Source organism: Crinia signifera, chromosome 6 (genome assembly GCF_055691185.1).
Source record: "Crinia signifera chromosome 6, ASM5569118v1, whole genome shotgun sequence".
In the NCBI taxonomy this organism is placed as follows: Eukaryota; Metazoa; Chordata; class Amphibia; order Anura; family Myobatrachidae; genus Crinia; species Crinia signifera.
In genome coordinates this window covers 16,279,042-16,303,070 of record NC_139222.1, presented here as the reverse complement: position 1 = coordinate 16,303,070, position 24,029 = coordinate 16,279,042, and the positions used below count along the sequence as shown (strand labels likewise).

Genomic DNA, 24,029 nt, shown 5'->3' with positions numbered 1-24,029 from the left:
CTTATGGACTGGATGAAGCAGTCATTTGTATCGAAAGAGGAATACAGTCAGGGCCAGAAGAGGTCTAGGGCACAAGCAGGGTTTGAAACAGTGTCTTCTGAAGAAGAATTTGAGGCTGAAGAGGGTTCGGAGGAAGAGCCAGGGGAAGTTAAGGAAGAGAGTAGAGTGTTTAACTTCGAGACGGTGGAAAATGTCTTGAAGAACATTTATAAAACTATGAACTATAAAGAGACTGTGGTTCAGACTGAAGGTGAAGACCTGTTGTTTGAAGACAGATCTAAAAAGACTAAATACTTTCCAGTGCATCAGGTCATGAAGACTCTTATATCTAAAGAATGGGTGAATGTAGAAAAGAAACAGGGTAAACTGTTTCGTATTGAGAAGATGTACCCCATAAAAGATGAGTTGTTTCTACAATGGTGTAGCCTACCGAAAGTGGATGCCGCTGTAGCCGAGATTACCTCTCGTACGACCATTCCATTGGAGGATGGGGCCTCCTTCAGAGACCCTATGGATAGAAGAATGGAGGGTTCTTTGAGGAAGCTACACTTGTCCACAGCAGTGTCCCTAAAATCAAGTATTTCTATTGCATCAGTGGCCAGAGCCCTAAGGCTATGGTGTTCCACATTGCATTCGGATATGGAAGAGCGTATCTCCAGACAGTATATGCTAAAGAAATTGGAAGACATCCAGAAGGCTGTGGAATTTCTATGTGAAGCCTCGCTTGATGTCACGTCGTTTTCCGCCAGATCAATGGCTGCAGGGGTAGCTACCAGAAGAGCTCTTTGGTTGAGATCGTGGTCGGCGGATGCTCACTCTAAAAATAGACAAATCCCTTTGAGGGATCCTATCTATTTGGTTCTAAATTAGATGCACTTATACATCGCATAACAGGAGGGAAATCGTTAAAATTACCTCAGGAGAAGAAGTTTAAGTATCCAGCATCTTCTTTTTCAGCGAAACAAGCATATAGGGAATCGAAGGCATACAGGCCAGGAAGACCGTTTTCGCAGAGGGGAGCGTTTGGCACGTCCAGAAGATTTTTTCGCTCCAATGTCAGAAGAGGAGCAAGACAATGACAACCAGAGTCACCCATCAGTAGGAGCACGCTTCTTCAATTTTCCAACATTTGGGATCGCTCAGTACAGGACAGATGGGTGAGAAGCATAATTCGAGAAGGATACAGTATAGAATTTGCACAGGTCCCAAGAAGGGATCACTTTATTCGGTCCAGAATGCCCATGTCATGTCTGGAGAAGAAGGAACTGTTAAAGATTGTGAGACAACTCTTAGATATCAGAGCCGTAGAAAGAGTACCATTTCATCAGCAGAAAAGGGGCTTTTATTCCAGTCTGTTCTTGGTGGAGAAGGCTACAGGCGGGTACAGAACTATAATAGACTTGAGAAGATTGAACCAATATATAGAAATAAAAAGATTCCGTATGGAAACACTGAAGACAATCACAGCAGGTATCAAAGAGGGAAGTTACATGGTCTCCCTGGACCTAAAGGATGCGTACTACCATATTCCGATTCACAACGACCATCGGCAGTTTCTCAGGTTCTGCATTCAAGGGGAACATCTCCAGTTTACCTGTCTGCCCTTCAGGCTCACAACGTCTCCAAGGGTGTTTACAAAAGTGCTGGTAACACTAGTAGCGAATCTCAGAAGAAGAGGGATCCAGATTTGGCCATACCTCGACGATATTTTAATAGCAGCTCCGTCGGTAAAAGAAGTTCTGAGAGACTTGAATATCGTGATGGGATCGCTTCAAGACCACGGGTGGTTAATAAACCTTCCCAAGAGTCAGTTAATACCGACTCAAGAGATAAAATTCTTGGGAGTAATAATCGATTCAAAAAACTTCAAACTTCTACTGTCAAAAGAGAGATGCACGAAGATTGCGTCTCTAGCAAGGGTCTTGACTCAAAAAACAGTTGCTCCACTAAAGGAATGTCAACAACTCCTTGGGAGGATGTCCTCCACGATAGGTGTGGTCCCCTGGGCGCAATGGAAGATGCGAGAACTACAGTGGAGCGTCCTACCCTATATAGGGGAAAGGACTCCAAGAGAGGTTGTGTGAGATTGGATCCTTCAGTAAAGAGTTCCCTGACTTGGTGGATGGATGCGGCATTGAAACACAGAGCGATGTCCCTATATCTACCTCAGTTTCAAGTCATAACTACGGATGCAAGTCAGATTGGCTGGGGGGCTCATTTCAGGGAGTACACCATTCAAGGCCTGTGGACAGAATCCGAAAGTGTAAAGACATCAAACTGGAGAGAGGCAGAGGCTGTCTGGAGAGCGATAACGAGATTCGGTGGCAAGATCATGCATTCGCACGTAAGAATATTTTCAGACAATACGACAGTCATTGCTTACATAAATCATCAAGGGGGCACCAAGAGCAAGGACTTGATGACGGTGATGTCCAAGATACTCTTTTGGGCGGAAAAGAATCTGAGCTCGCTAACAGCAGTATTTGTCCCAGGGAAAGAAAATGTTCTGGCCGATATGCTCAGTCGAAACAGGATACTTCCGGGGGAATGGGAGCTGAATGCCGACATCTTTGAAGAGATAGTGAAGAGGTTTGGAAGGCCAGATGTGGACCTCATGGCGACTCACACCAACAGAAAGGTGAAGAAATTCTTTTCAAGATACTGTTTACCACAGACTTCAGCGGTGGACACATTCTCGATCAGATGGAACTGCAGACTGGGATATGTATTCCCCCCCCCCCCTTTCCACTGATCTACAGAGTCCTCAAGAAGATAATCGAAGACAAGGTGGAGGTAATAATTATACTCCCTTATTGGCCCAGAAGGGCATGGTTTGCAACCGTACTCAGTCTAGTAGTGCGGGGACCCTGGACTCTACCAGTAATTCCAGACCTATTACTTCAAGGCCAGCAGAAGCACCCAGACCCATCAGCATTGGCGTTGACGGCATGGAGATTGAGATGGAGTTGTTAAGACGAAGGGGTCTGGGAGATCAAGTTATCTCGGTACTTCTACATGCAAGGAAGAAAGTTTCGTCCTTGGTCTATTACAGAATATGGAGAGCCTTCATAAATTGGAGAGGCTCTAAAGAAGGATTGCAGGAGGCTTCTACAGTGGAAGTCTTACAATTTCTGTGTAAAGGGTACTTTGATGGCCTAGCGACCGCTACGTTAAAAGTCCAAATATCGGCACTGAGTGTTCTGCTGAACAGAAGTCTAGTTGAAGACGATCTTATTGTTAGATTTGGTAATGCAATCAAGAGACTGAGACCATCCGTAAAGGCGTTAGTCGCACCTTGGGATCTAAACATGATTCTGAAGGCTCTAGTAAAGGAGCCATTTGAACCCTTGTCTGAGATTCCTCTGAAGCTATTAACCTGGAAGATAGTGTTCTTGGTGGCTATTACTTCCGCCAGAAGGGTGAGTGAGATCCAAGCACTGTGGCCGGAAGACCCTTATTTGAAAATAATGCCTGACAGGATTGTATTAAGAACAAATCCTCACTTTTTACCTAAAGTTGTCTCTTCAGTCCACCTGAACCAGGAGATTACGTTGCCCTCTTTTTTCCCAAATCCTGAAAGTAAGGAAGAGGAATTATGGCACAATTTAGATGTGGTAAGAGGGATTACCACATATTTGGACAGATCAAAGGAAATAAGAAAGTCCCAAAATTTATTTGTGATTGCAAGACAGGGTCTACCCCCAACAAAGCAAACCATCTCTAGATGGATAAGAGAACTTATAACCTTTGTGTATAGAAAAGAAGAGAAAGAAGTACCGTCCATTATTAGGGCACACTCCACCAGGGCAGTGGCAACGTCTTGGGCCTGGAAGGCGAAGGCTTCTATCAAAGACATATGTGATGCAGCAACATGGTCTTCGGTACACACGTTCACCAGACACTATGAGCTCAATGTGTCTCGACCTCAGTTTGGGGCGCAGGTTCTGCAAGGAGTCCTGTGTGATTAAAAGATTATATTGCATTATAACTTGGGTCCCTCCCTTATTGTGTATATGCTTTGGTAATTCCCTAGGTATTGGCTGCCATGGGGATCGTAGAAGAAAACATCGGATTATGCTTACCGATAATTCCTTTTCTTCTTAGAGATCCCATGGCAGCCATCAATTTACCCTCCCTTGTTGTCTCTTTTTTCCTAGGAACCTAATATGAAGGAGACACTCGAAAAGACATTCAGGAAAGGGAGGAGCTGGGATATATACCAGAGGGGGAGGTTCCCGAGGAAAAAAGTAACCTGTCTAAACTCAAGGATGTGGGATGAAATCCCTAGGTATTGGCTGCCATGGGATCTCTAAGAAGAAAAGGAATTATCGGTAAGCATAATCCGATGTTTTCCCGTCTGTTATTTTGAGTGGAGAATTGCATCCATCAAGTTCATCCTTATACAGGACCTGTTAGGTGGTATGGACTAGATGTTATCCCCATTTTAGTATTACCGCCTGTTCCAACTATGGCTGAATAGTGATTATTTGTACCCCTGGATGTTCTGTTCCAGTAGATGTTTGTCCAACCTTATTTTATATGTGTTCAATGTGTCTGCCATCACCACCTTTCCTGGGAGAGTGTCCATACCTTTACCTGCCCTGACCGTAAATAACCCTTTCCTTCTAAGGGTATGGAATCTCCTCTCCTCTAGTCTGAGTGCATGCCCACGTGTCCTAGTTTCCCACCTCAGAGTAAAGAGGTTGCCTGATAGTTTACAATATTGCCCCCCTGATATATGTATATATGTAAAGAATGTGGGGCCCAGAATTGCACTCCAATATCCAGGGGAGGTCTAACCAGTGCCCTGTACAGAAGTATAATTACATTGTCTTCTGTTTCTTATACAGGCTGGTGTTGGCCTTAGTGGCTGTACCATGACACTGAGCACTGTACCCTAGTTCAATGTCAATTTGGACTCCTAGGTCCATTTCCAATTCTGATTTGCCCAATTCTCCTCCGTTTGTATAAGTTGCACACTGGTTCTGTCCTCTGAGATGCATAACCTTACATTTATCTACATTGTACCTCATGTATCATTCCATTCGTCAAGTTTACCTAAGTCCCACTGTAGAATGTTGACATCCTCAACCATTCTAACCACCCTGCACATTTTTGTGTCATTTGCAAAAATTTAGATTCTACTTACTATCCCATCCTCTATATCATTAATGAATGTTAAATAGAAGAGGCCCTAACACCAAATCCTGTGATACTTCACTTAGTACTGGTCTCCAACTGGAAAATGCACCATTTACCACCACCCTCTGCTCTCCAGCTTTGTATGTGCCTCCGTGTCGAATGCCTTTGCAAAATCCAGGAATACCTCATCTACAGCATTGCCAATGTCTAGGTTTCTGCTAATTTTCTCATAAAATGTATTGGGTTAGTTTGGCATGAATGATTCTTTACAAACCCATGTTGATGACTAGTGATTACATGATTCATTTATAGGTATTCTTGGATACCATCTTTTAAAATTCCCTCAAACCATTTCCCTACGATTGGCTTTAAGATCACACTTGCTGGGTCATTGCTTTTTCCTTTTTTAAATATCGGTACTACTTCTGCAATTCTCCAGGTCCCGGGGCAAGCTCCCCCCCCATGTAGGTTCTTGGAGAACCACAACTTTAATATCATACATTAGTGTTCATTCTAGCACCCGCCAACTTTGAAAACCCATGCAGTTCCTCTTCCCTGCCTGGGTTGTCGCTGTCTGCTGTGCTATTTCTAGTTATATCTGGTTTGCATATCAGTGCTGATATACAGACCACACTGTGGTAGAAGCACTGCAGCAGACAGCGACACCCCAGGCAGGGAAGAGGAACTGCATGCGTTTTCAAAGTTGGCGGGTTCTTGAATGAACACTAATACATCCATACACACATTCATACATACAAATATACATATACTCACCTTGCCAGTCTCCCCCACTGGTGGAACCTTTTCTCCAGTTGTGTGTTCAGGGGATTAAAAAAAAAAATTGCCCGACATCCGGACTTGAGGAGCTGCAAACACATGCGGGCCTCCCCAATACTGGTGGGAATTCTAGTGGAGAAGTCTACATCTAATCAGGGATGAGCTGATTGGTTGAGGGGAGTCCCAGCCCTGATTGGATGAAGCCATCTCCACTGGAATCTCCCTTATTACCGGGAAGGACCCGCATGTGTATTTAAAACTTTTACGGTGTCCATGTTGACATAGATACCAAAAACGGTGAAAAAAGCATGCTGACGGTTTCCTGTGTCTCTCATTTCAATGTCAACGTTTTGCTTGTGTCGACCTAGTGCTTATTGACCAAAGGCTCCAGTCATCCTTCCCGAAAACCCAAAAATCAAAGCCTCATCAAGCCAGGTCCGGTAACCATCAGGCCCTTTAGCAAGATGACAAGCTGTTTTTCTCATGCTGGAAGTCCAACCCCAGCGGTTTCCAGAGTGGGTGGTCGGTTCCTGGACTGACAATGTATAACAGACCTCCACAAACAATTCCTGGGTGTAAGACATGGTATTTTTCGACTACAACCTTTAATTTTTTATTCTAACCAATTTGTTACCACCGGTCTGCCTGCCAGATGCCTCCAAGGCTTCTTCCCTTCAGTCCGCCAATTCTTCCCTTCTGCTGACTGCAATGATCACCCCTGTCCCCCCCTTCTCATCACGGACAAGGTTTCTCTTCACATTTTTTCTTGGTGTGGAAGCCCAGTGGGTCTTTCCACAGCATTCGCAACCTGAGACAGAGCAACCTGTTGCTGAGATTACCCAAATTCAGAATGGAGCCTCTTTGATCCATTCTTCTGACTCTATAACTAGGAGACTTCATGGCATTCTTAGCATTCAGGACGCCTATCTCCACATTCCCATTTGTCAATATCACCAGCATTTTCTTTGCTTTATGGTGAGAGACAGGCATTACCAGTTCAAGGCTGTGCACAGCGCAGTGAGTCTTCACAAAGGTGATGGCTGCCCAACTTCACCTACAAGGAACTTGTGTTCTACCTTCTCTGGATGACCCCCTTCTGCTAGTGCAGTCTCCAAAGGATCTGCAAATTCATCTCTACCTCTTACAGGATCTGCTACAATCCCACAGATGAATAATAAACTGTCAGAAATACAGTATAACCCCATCCACAACAGTGCTTCATTTTTGTGCATTGCTTGATACCCCTGCGCAGAGGGTCTACCTACCAGCAGACAAGAGGACAGAGCTCTGGTAAATGATTTGTAATTTCTGAAACACAGCAGGGTTTAGGTTCATCTGTGCATGTAGGTGTTAGGAAACCAAGTGTCCTGCTTCGAAATGGTCAAATTTTGATGGTTTCACTCCAAACCACTACAGCTGGAGCTGCTCCATCAGTGGAGTCGCTCTCACTTCCACCTCAGGCCCCAAATGCTACCTTTATTTGCTCCTCTCCCCTATGTTGGCTCAAACCTTCTCATCCCAGCATGGGTCGCACCTTTGCAAATTACTACTAGATTCTGCTGACCACAGTCACCAGTCTCCGAGGTTGGGGAGAGGTGGAAGATCTTTCCTTTCAGGGTTTATGAGCAAGCCACGACATGTGCCTGCCCATCAACATCTTGGAATTACAGGCAATCTACTGTGCTCCACAACAGGCCAGTGAAGATATAAACAGACAATATGCCAGCTGTGCTTATATAAATTACCAGGGCAGGACCAGGAGTTGCACCACCATGGGAGAAGTCACTATGATTCCCAGGTGGGTGGAACAGTTTCTTCCCTCTCTATCGGCAGTGTACATCCCAGTAGTCTATAACTAATTCCTGAGTCTACAAGATGTCCATTCAGGAGAATGGCTGCTTCACCCAGAGGTATTTTACCTCTTGACAAAATGCTGGGGTCAACCTCTGGTGGACATAATGGCCTCCAGGCAGCTACACATATACAGCTCTTGGACCCAGGGATCCAGAATTATGCTTTTTGGATGTCCTCTCAGCACCTTGGCCATTCCAAATGGTATACAGCTTTCCTCTCATTGCTATTCTTATACGAGTATTGGGTCGGCTGAAAAATGAGACTGTGACCACCATTCGGGTGGCTCCAGATTGTCTGAGTACGTGGAACTTCTCAGACTGCTGGTTGCCCCTCCAAACCATCTACCACTTTCGCCGGACCTATAGTCTCATGGACTTTTTCATCACCTGGATCTCCTCAAATTGAATTTGGGGTGGCTGTTGAGTGGTCAATCTTAAGAGGTTTGTCATTTCAGATCATTCAAACATGCTCGCAAACTATCCTCTGCCAGGATTTATCATAGGGTTTGGCAACGGTACTTCCAATGGGGCGCTTCAAATGCTATGACCCAAAGGTCTATCGACTCTCCAGTGTTCTGGAGTTCCTGCAAAGAGGTTTGGACTTGGGCCTTCATTGTTCCTCCTTGAAGGTCCAGGTCTCAACCGTCTCTATTTTGTTTCAATGACAAGTGGAAGCTTCTTTCACAATTCATACTTTTTTGCAGGGGGTGCTACACCTTCAACTTCTGGTGCAGCCATTGATGCATCCGTGGGATTTGTCACTAGTCCTTCATAAACTGCAGGGAGCTCCATTTTGAGACATTGGATTCCATGTATCACATGGAAGATTTTTTTGGCCATTTCCTCTGCTTGTAGAGTTTCAAACTTAGGGGCCCTCGCTCATCACTCACCCTTTTTAGTGTTCCATGAGGACAGAGCGGTATTACAAACTAGAAAAGATTTCTGCCTATGGATGTGACTGGAACCAGGTACATTTTTGTACCAGTTTTTTCTCCATAACTTTGTTCTTCAGTCTCTCGCAAAACAGGCCTTGGCTCGCTAGTTGTGTATCACCATTTACCAGGCCAATCTGTTGGTGGGGAAACTCGTGCCAGTTTCAGTGAAGGCCTTCTCCACTTGGTCTGTTGGTGCTTCGTGGGCACCGCCCACCAGTCTTTCCTGCAGAGCATCCACGTGGGCTTCTGTGCATATGTTCATCAAATTCTATCATTTCTCTTTCAATGGTCCTGGTGACACAGCTCAACATTGGGATGTAGGAGGGTCCGCAGGAGCCAGGCACCTATCCTAAAGCTTTTGGAGGGTAGGCTCCTCCCTTCTGCATCCCAGACTCCTCAGTTCGTGTTAGGTGCCCACTGGAGTGGGTGCTATTCTAAATGGCTGCCGGAGCAGCCGAAGGATTAGAGTTAGTTAGGAGTTTTTTTTATTTTATTAACTTTTACACTAGCTAGGTAGGCACAGTGTGAGGATTCTCACTGAATCCTCACACTGACAGCGCAGCAGGAGCTGACAGAAGCGCGTCCTGTCAGCTCGCTGTGCACAGGGGAGACGCTATCTGGCCTCCCTGTGCAGCGCTTACAGCTTCTTTTAAGAAGCTGCCTGGGCTCCGGAGCGCTATGAAACCGGCTTCACGCTAGGTGGGGATCATGGGGGACAGGCGCTCCGTGATGGCGGCGGCCATTTTCTGCGGAGCTTACACACTGAGCTCCTATATGAGAGGACAGCAGTGTGTTACAGGCATGTTCCAAGTGGTCCCCAGCTGAGGGGGAGACACTGGAACTTGGAGATCCGGTAATGGGAGCGGCTGTCTGGTGGTGGTTGGTACCAAAAGTCACAGACCCCGCAGCAGCAGGGACTTGGTCTCTTCCCTCACGCTGTTTTGGCGCTATTCGGAACGCTTGCAGCGGAGCTGAGCTGGCTGACAGATCCTGGCAGAGTGTTTGGATTTCCTGGGCATCGTTTCCCCACATCTGAAGCCTTCAGACAGATAAGTGACTGGTTGCATTGGCTCTGTATAAACGCTTGTACATTGAATGTGCTGGGACTGTGTTACTTTTCATCATGTCTGAGCAACAGTCTGTGGCTTTGGGGGAGGGAGCCCTTAGTACATTGAGCTCTTGCAGTGTTTGTACACTGAAATTTGTCCCTGAGCAGATGGCCAAGGGGGGCTTGTGTATTACTTGCGCTGCTGTGAGACCCATGGGAAGTGAACCCCAGAGGGTAGAGCAATTGAAGCCTGCGTGGGCCAGTGCCCTGGGCAGGTCAGTGAATGCCTTAGTGCAATTGCTGGACAGGCAGAGTGATGTGTTGGTAGCTTCCCCGAGACCTAGTTCATCATCTCAGCAGTCCTCTGGCTCCTTGCCTCTGGCTTCTTACAGATTATGCAGGATACTGCAAAGGGGATCAGCAGGTTTAATGATTTGTTAGACAAATTTGATGGTAACACTATGGGGACCCCTAAAAGGTCTTATTCAGTGCCATTGCTTGTTGCTGAAGAGGAAGGAGAGTACACAGACATACCCTGGGATCAGAGTGATGACTCTGAGGATTCCTCTGCCGCAGGGGTGGAGGATTTGATTACTGCTGTAAAACAGGCTTTGAATTTGTCTGTGGAAGATAAAACTCCTGCAAAAGGTGTTTTTAAACGGCAGCGTAAGGAAGCTGTTACCTTCCCTGCAGATGAAGGTTTACAGGATTTATTGGAAGGGGCTTGGAAAACGCCCGATAAAAGGCTGCTGATGCCTAAGAGATTCTTAAGTCTGTACCCCATGCCTGAGGTTCATGCAGACCTCTGGGAGAAAGTTCCAGTGGTAGATGCTTCTGTGGCACGGTTATCAAAAGCCACGGTGCTACCAGTGCAGGGGGGAGCAGCCTTTAAGGACCCCGTAGACAAGAAGCCTGGAGGGTAACCTCAAGGCCTTATTTGAAGGGGTGGGCTACACTTTACGCCCTCTTATAGCATCAGCCTGGGTCTCTAAGGCCATGATTGTGTGGGCCAATGACCTGTGTACTATTTTACATGCTGACCCTTGTGTGTTGTTGCTTGCTGAGAAGCTTAAAGCAGCTGCGGAGTATGTGCTTGAGGCTGAGGAGGAAGCTCTCAAAATGGCTTCCAGAGTGTCCACTGTGTCCGTCAATGCCAGGAGAGTGCTTTGGCTTAAAGCCTGGGAGGCGGATAACGAGTCTAAGAAGGCCTTAGAGGCATTAGCTTTTAAAGGAAAGCTGTTGTTTGGTTCAGAACTGGAAGAGATTATTAAGCAGGCCACGGGTGGTAAAAGTACCTTCCTGCCGGCTCCCGCTGCTAAGCAGAATTCAAGGTTTTCTGCCTTTAGGCCGTCCTTTCGGCCCTCCCCTAGAGGGGGTGCGTCCTTTCGAGGACAGTCTTTTAGGGGAAAGTTTCAGTCCTCCAGGGGCAAGGCCCCAAAGTCTAAATTCGGTTCCTTTCATAAGAAACCGAGCACCAATGGAGAGGACAAGCCCTCCGCATGACTACCTGGGGAATCTCCCGGCGGTGGTCAAGGTGGGGTGGGCGTCTGAGATGGTTCAGGGACGTGTGGGCATTGTTGGACCGAGATTCCTGGGTGCTAGACATTATATCCCAGGGTTACAAAATTCCCTTCAAAGGTCTTCCTCCGAGAAGATTCATTTCTACTCCACTGCCAAAGGAGTCTCGGCTCCGTACTGCTCTTTTGGGGGCGGCTCAATCCCTCTTAGAGAAGGGTGTGGTTATCCCGGTCCCACGAGCGGAGTGGAAGAAAGGTTTTTATTCCACTCTGTTTTTGGTGCCCAAGCCAGACGGGTCTTTCCGACCAATCCTAAATCTAAAGTCCTTGAATCTCCATCTGTGGGTAGACCATTTCAAAATGGAATCTCTATGGTCAATGCTGCTAAGTCTGGACCAGGGAGACTTTTTGGCATCCATGGATGTCCAGGACGCATATCTGCATGTGCCTATCCATCCAGAACATCAGGCTCTCTTGAGGTTTGCGATAGGAGATCTGCATTTGCAATTCCAGGCGTTGCCCTTCGGTCTGGCTACAGCGCCAAGGGTATTCACCAAAATAATGTCAGTAATGGCGGCGGTGCTCCGACTGAGGGGAATCACTGTGATTGCTTTGAACAGCAGGTCGTCCAAATATGGAGAGTCGGAGGAAAGGTTACAGAGTCACTTGGCAGAAGCCATCAAGTTTTTACAGGCTCACGGTTGGCTTTTAAATTTACAAAAGTCTCAGTTAGTGCCGTCACAGAGACTCCAGTTTCTGGGAGTTGTCCTGGATACCCATCTACATCGGGTATTCTTACCAGAGACAAAGGCCAGGGACCTGGCCTCCTTGGTCCGGGAGATCCTCGGGTCTCAGAACCCTTCGGTTGGAGGTGTCTCAAACTGTTGGGGAAGATGGTGGCGTCTTTCGAGACGTTACAGTTCGCCAGGTTCCACTCTCGAGTGTTCCAGTGGAACATCCTGACGTCTTGGTCGGGGAATACTCAGACCATGAAGTTAGAGCACATAGTGTTGTCTCCAGAAACTCGGTCTTCCCTACAATGGTGGATGGAGGTGGATTCCCTTCAGTGGGGTCGGTCTCTGCAGTCCTGGGACTGGCTGGTAGTCACTACCGACGCCAGTCTCAGGGGCTGGGGGGCAGTGGTTTTGGACCTGCGCCTGCAGGGCTTATGGACCTCGGAGGAGTCTGCCTTGCCGATCAATATCCTGGAACTGCGGGCTGTGTGGAAGGTGATATCTCTGGCAGGAGAAAGATTGCAGGGTCTTCCTTTACGGATTCAGACCGACAACGCCACGGCTGTGGCATACCTGAATCATCAGGGAGGCACACGCAGCAAGCTGGCCATGTGGGAGGTTTCCCGGATCTTCTTGTGGGCGGAACAGAATGTTCCATCGTTGTCAGCAATATTCATCCCAGGGGTGGAGAACATAGAGGCCGTTTTCCTGAGCAGGGAGGAGCTGCTGGAAGGGGAATGGAGCCTGAACCCACAGGTTTTTCATCAAATCACATTGAAGTGGGGAACTCCGGAAGTGGACCTTATGGCATCACGGTTCAACCATCAGGTTCCCAGGTTTTATGCCAGGACAAGAGATCCACGAGCCGAAGCAGTGGATGCTATGACCATCCCCTGGGAGGGGAATCTGCTTTATGTCTTCCCACCGTTTCCAATGCAGGCGAGAGTATTGAAAAGAGTCCAGGCCCAGGCAATTCTGGTGATTCTGGTGGCCCCAGATTGACCAAGGAGGTCCTGGAACTCTCGAGGCTTCAGAGATTGTCTGTGGACTCGTGGTGTCTACCTCTGAGGTCAGACCTGTTAAACCAAGGGCCGTTCAATCACCTGGATTCAGCTCGGCTAAATTTGACGGCTTGGCTGTTGAGACCGCCATCTTGAAGAACAAGGGGTTCTCGGAGGCTGTGGTTAACACCATGATAAAAGCTAGGAAGTCAGTCTCTTCTGCAAACTATTATATGGTCTGGAAGACCTATATTCGGTGGTGTGAAAGGCAGAAGTCGCACACATCGTGATTTCGATTGTCTAAATTGCTGGAGTTTTTGCAGGATGGCTTCTCAACTGAGTTAAGCCTTCAGTCACTCAAGGTACAGATCTCGGCCTTGTCTATTTATTTCCAGAAGAGGATAGCATTGTTACCGGAGGTGCAGACCTTCCTGCAGGGGGTTTCTCGATTGAAACCTCCCTACAAACAACCAGTGGCTCCATGTGATTTATCTCTGGTTATGGAGTGTCTTCAAAAGGCGCCTTTTGAGCCGTTTTTGTTGGCGGTTGCGTCAGCAAAGAGAGTATCGGAGTTGGGAGCATTGTCCTGCAAGTCTCCCTTCCTTATATTTCATGATGATAGGGCTGTCCTTCGGACAGTACCCCAATTTTTTCCAAAAGCAGTCTCTGCTTTTCATTTAAATCAGGAGATAGTTCTACCTGTGTTTCAACCCCCAGAGGGTTCAAGAAAAAGGGACAAATTGAGGAATTTGGATGTTGTGCGCGCCTTGCGCATTTATGTGGACAGGGTGAAGGGTGTCAGGAAGACTTACACTTTGCTAGTCTTGTATGATGTGCACAAGATTGGTTGGCCTGCCTCTAAGCAGACCATTGCTAGGTGGTTGCATTCTGTAATTGCCTTTGCATATACTAAGGTTGGTAGGCCTGTGCCAGCCAGGATTAATGCGCATACCACCAGGTTGGTCGCCACCTCGTGGGCGGTTCGCCATGGGCCACAGCTGAGCAGGTTTGCAGGGCTGCCACTTGGTCATCTGTTCATACGATTGCCAAATTCTATAGGTTCCATGAGTTCGCGTCGGAGGACGCATCATTCGGGCGAGCAGTGATGGGAGCTGCAGACCTGAGCGTACCCACCCAAAGGACCGGCTCTGGAACGTCCCAATGTTGAGCTGTGTCACCAGGACCATTGAAAGAGAAAAAGGGATTTTTGTAAGAACTTACCGTTTAAATACCTTTCTCTCATATGGTCCTGGTGACACAGTGATCCCTCCCTTACGCTCAGTAAGTATGCCAGTGTTCATGATGTTTCATGTTATTTGGTTACAAGTTATTGTTGAAAAATTTGCATATAATATGTGCAGGCGTTTGTACTGAGTTAATGTATTCCAGTGGCTTTGAAAGATTGAACTGAGGAGTCTGGGATGCAGAAGGGAGGAGCCTACCCTCCAAAAGCTTTAGGATAGTTGCCTGGCTCCTATGGACCCTCCTACATCCCAATGTTGAGCTGTGTCACCAGGACCATATCAGAGAAAGGGATTCGAACGGTAAGTTCTTACAAAAATCCCTTTTTTGACACCTTTGCCTCAGCAGATGCTGCTTTCAGGTGAGGGCTCTTCAATACAGCTCTGGAGCGTTCCCAGCCATAAAGGGACAGCTTTGTGACATCCCATAGTCCCAGAATCCACCATGGGCTGAAAGTCAAAAAGAAGAGGTACTTATGTAGTATCTGGGCGTCCGATTTAGAAATCGCATCGCATGCGACAAAATCGTATGCGATGCGATGGTCAAGATTTTTCCATAGGATTCAATGTTAAAATGGTCTGAGTCCATTTTAACATAGAATTCAATGGCAAAAAGGGGTCCTTTTCCTTTCCCCACTATCCAAGTGGGCATGGAGTTGGATATAAACCTGTGGCGAGCGGACACAGAATACTTTTTAAGAAATATGCGTCCCCTCGCGGGGCTCGCTTCGCTCGCCACGCTTCGGGCTCGGTGGCTCGCTGCACTCGCCACGCTATATAAAATCAACTCTATGCCCACTTGGATAGTGGGGAAATGAACAGGACCTTCTTAACATTGAATCCTATGCAAAATTGCATCGAATCGCATCTGATTGTATGCCTTAAGGTAATGCATACAATCACAAAATCGGACGCCCAGATACTACATAAGTACCAAAGAAGATTTTTGTCTTACCTGTAAAATCCTTTTCTCTGAAGCCATGTTGGATGCTGGGCACCTGCCCTTACACCTCTGTCTGGGCAGAGTTCTGCTAGCTTTGGACACAGTCAGGGGAGTGTTATGCTTGTGCTCGGTGCGTGTTCCTCTGTGTGGTCTTCTCTCCTATACCAGTTACTCAGCTTTATTAGTTCCTGAGGACAGGGGGGAATAGGGTAGGAGGAGCCTAACTCCAGAAGTTAACTCCATGATGCCTGGGTCCTCCAATCCCCACCATACCCATAATCTCAACATCCACCATGGCTTCAGAAATAAGATTTTACAGGTAAAAATTTAAATTTTCTGGTTTATCCTCCTTCAGCCTCTTCCTGAGATGATCTGGATCTACTAGACGTAGTTTGAGTTCTGTGGTTACTTGGATCTGCTCTGTCGTCTCCAGAGACTATTCTAGTGCAGGGTGACTGGCTCCTGACTGGGCGTCCACACATTCCTCTGATCATACCTATGTACACAGACCATGAAGAGAAGGGAATGAATCCTGGTCTTGTCTATAACATAGATTGGGGACACTGAGTCGGTCTAGAGACCAGTTAGATCCAGAATATAATGAATAGCTCTGAAAGCAAAAAGTTATATGAAGAGTCTTCCCTGCATTTAATTAGGATTTACCATGGGTGCAGGTCAGTGTTTGGGTGGACATTGGGGTTGGACATCACTGATAACGAGGCTTCCAGTCCTGTGACGATGGCAGGGAAATGTTACTGGCCAATGGCTGCTGTTCTGTTGGCGATGTCACAGTGACTGGGTGGTTGCATTGTGCATTATTGAGGCGGGTCTGTTCTAGGTGATTTATTTTCACTTTTCACCAACAGTCAGATTTGCTGTAAGTACATTTAGAATTGTAATAAAGTGATTAGAAATGACTGATACAATGACAATCTGCTCCTCAGTGTAAGATAAATGTTTTATTTCCATACAATTTATTTCATTCTCTGCAGATGAAGACAGAAGGAAGAATATCGTGATGGGAGATCTCATTTTGTTTCCAGACATTAAAATAGAAGATACCATCTTACGAGATTCTCCAGGAGAAAACACCATTATCTCAGATACACATCCAGTGATTTATAGTGCAAATTCAGCATCTGATCCTTCATCTCAAGGGGATTCTACTCCTAATAACTCTGCCATTGTTACACATAGTACAGGTCATACAGCTGATACAGGCTTTCCATGTTCTGAGTGTGGGAAATGTTTTACACATAAATCAGCTCTTGTTACACATCAGAGAACTCACACAGGTGAGAAACCATTTCCATGTTCTGAGTGTGGAAAATGTTTTACACGGAAATCATATCTTCTTATACATCAGAGAAGTCACACAGGTGAGAAACCATTTCCATGTTCTGAGTGTGGAAAAAGTTTTGCATGGAAATCAAATTTTTTTAAACATCAGAGAGTTCACACAGGCGAGAAACCATTTCCATGTTCTGAGTGTGGAAAATGTTTTGCAGATAAATCACATCTTGTTCTACATCAGAGAACTCACACAGGTGAGAAACCATTTCCATGTTCTGAGTGTGGAAAATGTTTTGCAGATAAATCACATCTTGTTCTACATCAGAGAACTCACACAGGTGAGAAACCATTTCCATGTTCTGCGTGTGAAAAATATTTTACACATAAATCAAATCTTTTTATACATCAGAGAGTTCACACAGGCGAGAAACCATTTCCATGTTCTGAGTGTGGGAAATGTTTTACACATAAATCAACTCTTGTTACACATCAGAGAACTCACACAGGTGAGAAACCATTTCCATGTTCTGAGTGTGGAAAATGTTTTCCACGGAAATCATATCTTCTTATACATCAGAGAAGTCACACAGGCGAGAAACCATTTCCATGTTCTGAGTGTGGAAAACGTTTTGCACATAAATCACATCTTGTTCTACATCAGAGAGTTCACACAGGTGAGAAACCATTTCCATGTTCAGAATGTGGAAAATGTTTTACACGGAAATCAGATCTTGTTATACATCAGAGAAGTCACACAGGCGAGAAACCATTCCCATGTTCTGAGTGTGGAAAACGTTTTGCACATAAATCACATCTTGTTCTACATCAGAGAAGTCACACAGGTGAGAAACAATTTCCATGTTCTGAGTGTGGAAAATATTTTGCAGATAAATCAGGTCTTGATAAACATCAGAGAAGTCACACAGGTGAGAAACCTTTTTCATGTTCTAAATGTGGAAAATGTTTTACACTTAAATCAGGTCTTGTTATTCATCAGAGGAGTCACACAGGTGAGAAACCATTTCCATGTTCTGCATGTGGAAAATATTTTGCGCGAAAATCAATTCTTGTTGTACATCAGAGAAGTCACGCAGGTGAGAAACCATTTCCATGTTCTGAGTGTGGAAAATGTTTTACACAGAAATCACATCTTGTTATACATCAGAGAAGTCACACAGGTGAGAAACCATTTCCATGTTCTGCATGTGGAAAATGTTTTGCGCAGAAATCAATTCTTGTTGTACATCAGAGAAGTCACACAGGTGAGAAACTATTTCCATGTTCTGAATGTGGAAAATGTTTTACGCATAAGTCAAGTCTTCTTAGCCATGAGGCACAATGCCAAAACAGTAGAAGAGGCACAGGCATTTCTTAGACTGGTTTTTCTAAACTCTTGAAAAAGCTGCAAGAAGCTGCAATGAAATGTGTCAGGGTGCATTGACCAACTTGCTACATCTGTGTCTGTGCTTGGACCAGTATCTGGATTCTGGTGCTGTTGGACCCATAGAGACTGCACAAACTACTCCTGATTCAGATTATTGGCACTTATCTGTCCACTGTGACTAGTGAGGAACCACCAAATGAACATTTATCTATAAGGACACCTGGGACTCTCCTCCAGCAGTGATGGGCCTGGGAATGACCACCTGCAATGCCTTGTGCATCTCTTGTTAGGGAGTTAGTGATCTGCAGCCATTACCTAGACTGAGTCCATTTATGTCACAGGAACAAGCACAGTAGCATTTATTTTGGGGGGGGGGGGGGGGGTGTTGACCAGAATTTAAAATAACTTTTAGTAAATTATTATTACACAGCAATCAGAAACCATACACACTGGTCACGTCAAGGTCCGCACATAATATAGAAGCAATGATATTACCAATAATACATCTGGACAGAATAAAAAGGGGAATTGCTGTTAGATTAGAGAATTGTGCTCGGAATACAAAGAAAGTAAGTGATACTATGGGGAACGTGACGCCGGCACTGTATAACATGTCATTTGTATGCACACAAACATTGTACAATAAAATAATCTTTCTCTTGTGAGATCATCACGTCGCATCTGGAAACAATAAAATAACTATGGAACCTAAACAGATCGGGGATCAATGGATAAACTAAAAGTCAAACCCAACGGATCAGCCCAAAAAATCGGGGGAATATTGCCCCAAATCGGATATGTCTGACATACGCTCCGGCATGCAGTCCTGTGCACATCGGAGTTGGAGATCGGACGGCTGACCATAAGATGGGTCAGAATTGGACCCATCAGTGGGGCATCACGGGTGCTTTTTAAGAACCCACAAAGTGTGTTGCATCCGATCAGGTCCAAAGGTGTGTGTGTGCCAGCAGTGCCACCACTGGCACACACCTGTAGTCTGCAGAGCGGGGAAGCGCCGGGCAGGAGAGGCAATCTCCTCACTCTGCATACTCCAGGGAACAGGCTGCACCGGTAGCTGCGGGCAGCCAGGAGATTTCAAAGCTCCCATTCAAATTAATGGGAGGCCGCTGATTGGCTGAGGGCTCTCCCAACCAATCAGCAGCCGTCCATTCACTTGAACATTCAACATCCCCAGCAGCTATCCTGGGGGCACTTTTTACATGTGATAAATCACGTGATTTATCGCAGGTGAACAATGGCACATCAAGTGCCAAATCATTATGTGAGCCCTCTCGGGTATCTGCGGGGGGAACTCCAGGGAAATCTTGGTCCTTAAGACACTTTTGGGAGCCTTTAGAGAGATGGGGAATAAAACAGCACAGCAAAAGTGATCAGGGTCACACTTATTAGGGTGGGAGACTCAGAAAAATATTATGGGAGAGTTTTCCCATTTTTTAAAGCAGCAATCATTTACACTGCAAAACCAGGGTTATTTTGCCATGTCATTGATTGCCTCCTTAAAAGAAAAATGGGAAATAATCTCTGACTTTCTGATTCTCGCACCCCTGATTACATTTGTCCCTGGGCGTAGAGAATAAGCTAAGAGACCTGGCGGAGCCACTGCATTAGGGGATGGTAAACCATTTCAGTTTTCTGTGTGCAAGAAATGTTCACAGAGATCTTTGTGCACTGTACAGAAGTCATACAGGTGTGGATCTGTTTTTATGCTTTGAGCGTGAGAAATGTTTTATACAAAAATCATTATTACACATCAAGGAATTTACAGGTAAGAAGTACTTTACATGTTCGGAGTGTGAGAAATGTTTTACACAGAAATAATATTATTACACATCAGGGGGAGGGTATAGTAAGAAACCTTATACCAATAAATGAGTGTAGAGGGCAAAGACAGCTACATTGTGGAGGAAGTTAGGAAGAAGGGAACAAGGTATACGGAAGGAGAGACACAGCCAAATACAAATATTGTCCATGCTACTGATTTATCGTTTTAGGAACCTTCTGTAACAGGTAACATGACAAGGGCAAAGGAAAAACGAGATCTGAAATGCCTTTATCTGAATGCTAGGAGTGTAACTGGTGAAATGGGGGATCTAGAGACCTTAGTTTTGGGTGTTAGCATGAGGAAGGATACCTGTGCACTAGTACCAATCCCATTATAATTATCAATTGTCAACAGTAATTGTAAAGAATCCACAGTATTGGCATTTGTGTTCCTGGGCCCTGATAAATGATGTGGAGGTTCTCCCGAGAGTAACTAAAGGAGCGCTCTCTGTTTGGGGGCACGCTTATTAAACCGGAACGTATAATTATATATGGGGAAGGGTTAGAATTTGGTGAGATGTGCGCCAGGAGGGTATAAACAGGTGGTTGTCCAGGAGCGTGATCCCATATAGTGCACTCCCCTAATATTATGTTTGGGGCGTCAGCTAAGTCCAGGAGCGGTGGTGTGCCACTCAGGGGGTGATTTGTAGAGAAAGTTTTTGTTTTGGACTTTGGATAGCGACTACTGTGCACGTATTTCACATGGGACAATTTATGAAGAAAAGTAATTTATTTAAACACAGAAGAGAAAAGTATAAAAATAAATATAGATATTCACACAATGTTATAAAACCACAATATAAAATGTATCCGATTTAAACCAAAGAGAAAGAATAAAAAAAGGGGGGGGGGGGGAGGATAAAAAATAGATACTAAAATGATAATATGTATTAATAAAAGAATGGGATGGCGATGGTGTCAGTTTGATAAACTGACTGCAATAAGATAACACAGCAAGTGTACTAAAAAACTGTATTAAAAAAAGTGTCAATGTGCCACCTGGTAAGTATGCAAAGCCAAGTAAACCAAAATATAAAAATAGAACAAAGAAATATAAAAAATATATATATATATATAAGGAACTGCTGTTTCAAGCTGCTACCAAGAAATAGTTGTAGTTAGAAATATAGGTTAGCTTAACTTATTGGCAGTGTGGTGAGGAGCAGGAGTCAGAAGTATCCCAACATGTTTCGTCCAACAGGACTTCGTCAGGGGTAAGGGACAGAATGACTGAGGCTGTATTTATAACAGGGATAGGGTCTAAGGTGCCGCCCCCCTCGTTAACACTGCTTAATTAGACCAAAAATACGTTTGAAAAAAACCATGATATAAGACCATGTAAGAGGTGCTGGGGTTAATACCACCAATCCTCATAGTAGCGAGTTCAAAAACGAGTGTTGGAAAGTATAAAACTAGCTGAAGGGGGTTTGGAGTGTGTCAGCTCCGTTTGCAGGGAGCGTGACATCACATCCGCCCCACATCCGCCACACATCCGGCGTCCGTATGGCTTCACCGCGCATGTGCGCCTGGTTAGTGAAGTCTCTCAGTCTGGTAGTTAGGGAACTCCGTGCGCATGCGCGCTCCGTCTTTAGTTGTCCTTGTCTGTGCGCATACACTGCGTCTCTGGCATTCTGTGTCACTCTGAAAACTTCACTGTGAGATATTCCCATATGTTAGTACTGCGGGGGTTTCCATGGTGATCGCATATGTCACCAGTCCTTACTGGATGCCCGGATGTTCATAGTAGTTTTTTTTATCCTTTATCCTATGTAAATCGGATACATTTTATATTGTGGTTTTATAACATTGTGTGAATATCTATATGTATTTTTATACTTTTCTCTTCTGTGTTTAAATAAATTACTTTTCTTCATACACTGTCCCATGTGAAATACGTGCACAGTAGTCGCTATCCAAAGTATAATTATATATGTACAACAGTTAGGGAACAGGCGCTCCTCCGGTGTAAGGGAGAAATATAAAGCACAATCCGGGGCTAATTTCACCCAATCCAAAAGAAGGTATAAGCACAAGAGTCCTTTTGGTAATATTTATTAATAGTCCTTAATGCGCACTGCACCGTGGATCTTCAGTGGTTTCTCAACACACCCAACGCGTTTCATCCTTACGGAATTCATCAGGGGTCGTCGATTTCTAAAAGTTGAACACAACACATGATTCACATACAGGGTACACTTATGCTGTAAATTGATAATGTGCATCTTTGACTTTACTAAAGGCCATCTTTGACTTTACTAAACTATAGTGCTTCCTAGAGGCGTGGCCACGGCAGGGCGGGAGTGAGGGAGTTAGGTGAGCGAGCTCCCTGGACAAAACCTCCGCCAAATGAGTAAATGACCGGCAGAAAATAGAAAATATACCTGGCGGCGGACTCCGTGCTTGGAGTGACTGGCTGGCGAAACCGTTGGTGGCCGGAGAGCGGGTGTAAGGCGGTGTCCCTCCCCGTCAGGACGCGGCATCAGCGGCAGAGACCGACGAGTGGTGAGGGGAAGGTGCGCGGCGCGGGGCTGTGACGCGCTGGTCAGCTGACGGCCGGCTGGCGTTCACTCCTCGAGGCGGGCAGCGGCGGCCGCAGAGTGAGAGTCGGGCCGCGGGGACAGCATCTCCCCCCCCCTCCCCTCGAGAGCAATATACAGCAGCAAGCAGCAGCACGAGGAAAGAAGGCTGCAGCAACAAATCGTGGATGGCCACGGTTTGTCTGGCGGCATCCCTAAGGTGGGCAGCGGAGGACCTGGAGTGAGAGCTGGGTAGTGGGGACAGCATCCTCCCCTCCACCCGGGGAACACAACGGAACACGGCAGCAAACCGCGAGGTGGCAGGGCTGGCAGCACGTGGAGAAGTCAAGTAAGTGGCACCTGAGAATAAAGAGTAGAAGGAGTACACTGCTCCCCTGGTGTATGCTGCCGTGTATTGCCTAGACATAAAGGGAGCTGAAGATTGGGGCTGCAGCGGGGCTTGAAGGAAAAAGCACCAGTAAATGTTGTGATAACCTAATGTATGCCGACTCCAGGGGTTGTCTGAATAAAGTGACTGCTGTACTCATTAATAGACTATCAAGTAAATACGGTTGGGAAGCCATGGCTATTGGACTTTAGGGGTCTGTCGGAACAAGGAGACTGTTGTACTGGAATCTGTTACAAATCACCAGTATTTGACTCGAGGGGTCTGCCTGAAACAAAGTAACTGTTGTGTGCAAATTAGCAACAAAGGCTGTCGCAAACTTGCTGGGATCCGGCTCCAGGGGTCTGTTCTGACAGGAAGACTGTGGTACTGGAATCCGTTATAATTCTTTAGTGAACACTGTTGGAAATTCATTATTATTTGACTCTAAAGGTCTACTTGAAACAAAGTGACTGTTGTGTTTAAACTCGTTACAGACTATCGCTTTTGAACACGAACAGCTGTACATAATCTGCCTATTGTGTGTGCTCACAGGGGCCGAGACTGCTAAAAAGCGTGTGCTGAAAAGACCGGCAGCATTTGCGGTTATAAAGCTGTAAAACGGTAAAATTAACCCCCCCTCTGCTGCCAATATAAATACTGAAAAAATGGGGAAAACAGGGAATACAGCCGCAGCAGCGCGACTGGAAAGATATGCCAGGTCCCAGCCCAGCAGTAATTCACAAACCCCGGTCACAACCCCACACAGTACACCTGTAAAGGGTCAGGATCTCCCACCCCCTCCCGAGATATCTTTGCAGCAGGTGTTAGAAGCCATTAAAGGCAGCGAGCAACGCCTTATGGAAAAAATTAATGACGTCCAAATGGATGTCAGCTCTGTGAAGCAGGACATTAAAGAGGTTAAAAGCCAAATAAAAGAAGCAGAGACACGGGTTTCTAATCTGGAAGATAGTAATAATATCCTGATTACTAAAGTCAATCTGCTGTCAGAGCAAGTCCGCGAGATTAAGCATAAAATGTCCGATATGGAGGGACGGATCCGCAGGAACAATGTAAGGCTGGTTGGTTTGCCGGAGCGAGAGGAAGGGGCAAACACAACAGCCTATGTAGAGAAATGGATAATGGATAAGTTTGGCAGTGAACCATTCTCCAAAGCGTTTATTATTGAAAGAGCGCATAGAGTGCCAACTAGACCATTACCACCTGGCTCAGCACCTCGTACTCTACTCATCAAATTTCTGAATTTCCAAGACAGGGACACTCTACTTCGCCTGGCCAGGGAGAAGGGTCCCCTGGAGCATAATGGTTCGAAGCTATCCTTTTTTCCCGATTTCGCAATCCAGGTCCAAAAGGACAGAGCAAAATTTAATGAAGTCAAGCAAAGACTTCGGGAAAAG

General features: G+C 45.8%; 1 protein-coding gene across 1 annotated transcript in view; it reads left to right on the top strand.

The window, feature by feature from the left end:
- Positions 1-19,707, top strand: part of LOC146009533 (uncharacterized) — a 134,639-nt gene extending 114,932 nt beyond the window's left edge. Inside the window, exons 6-7 of the mRNA XM_083149976.1 lie at positions 16,646-17,724; positions 19,603-19,707. Coding sequence (XP_083006102.1) covers positions 16,646-17,724; positions 19,603-19,707 — 1,184 coding nt within the window. The remainder of the gene's footprint in view (positions 1-16,645; positions 17,725-19,602) is intronic.
- The last annotated feature ends 4,322 nt before the right edge of the window (positions 19,708-24,029 follow it).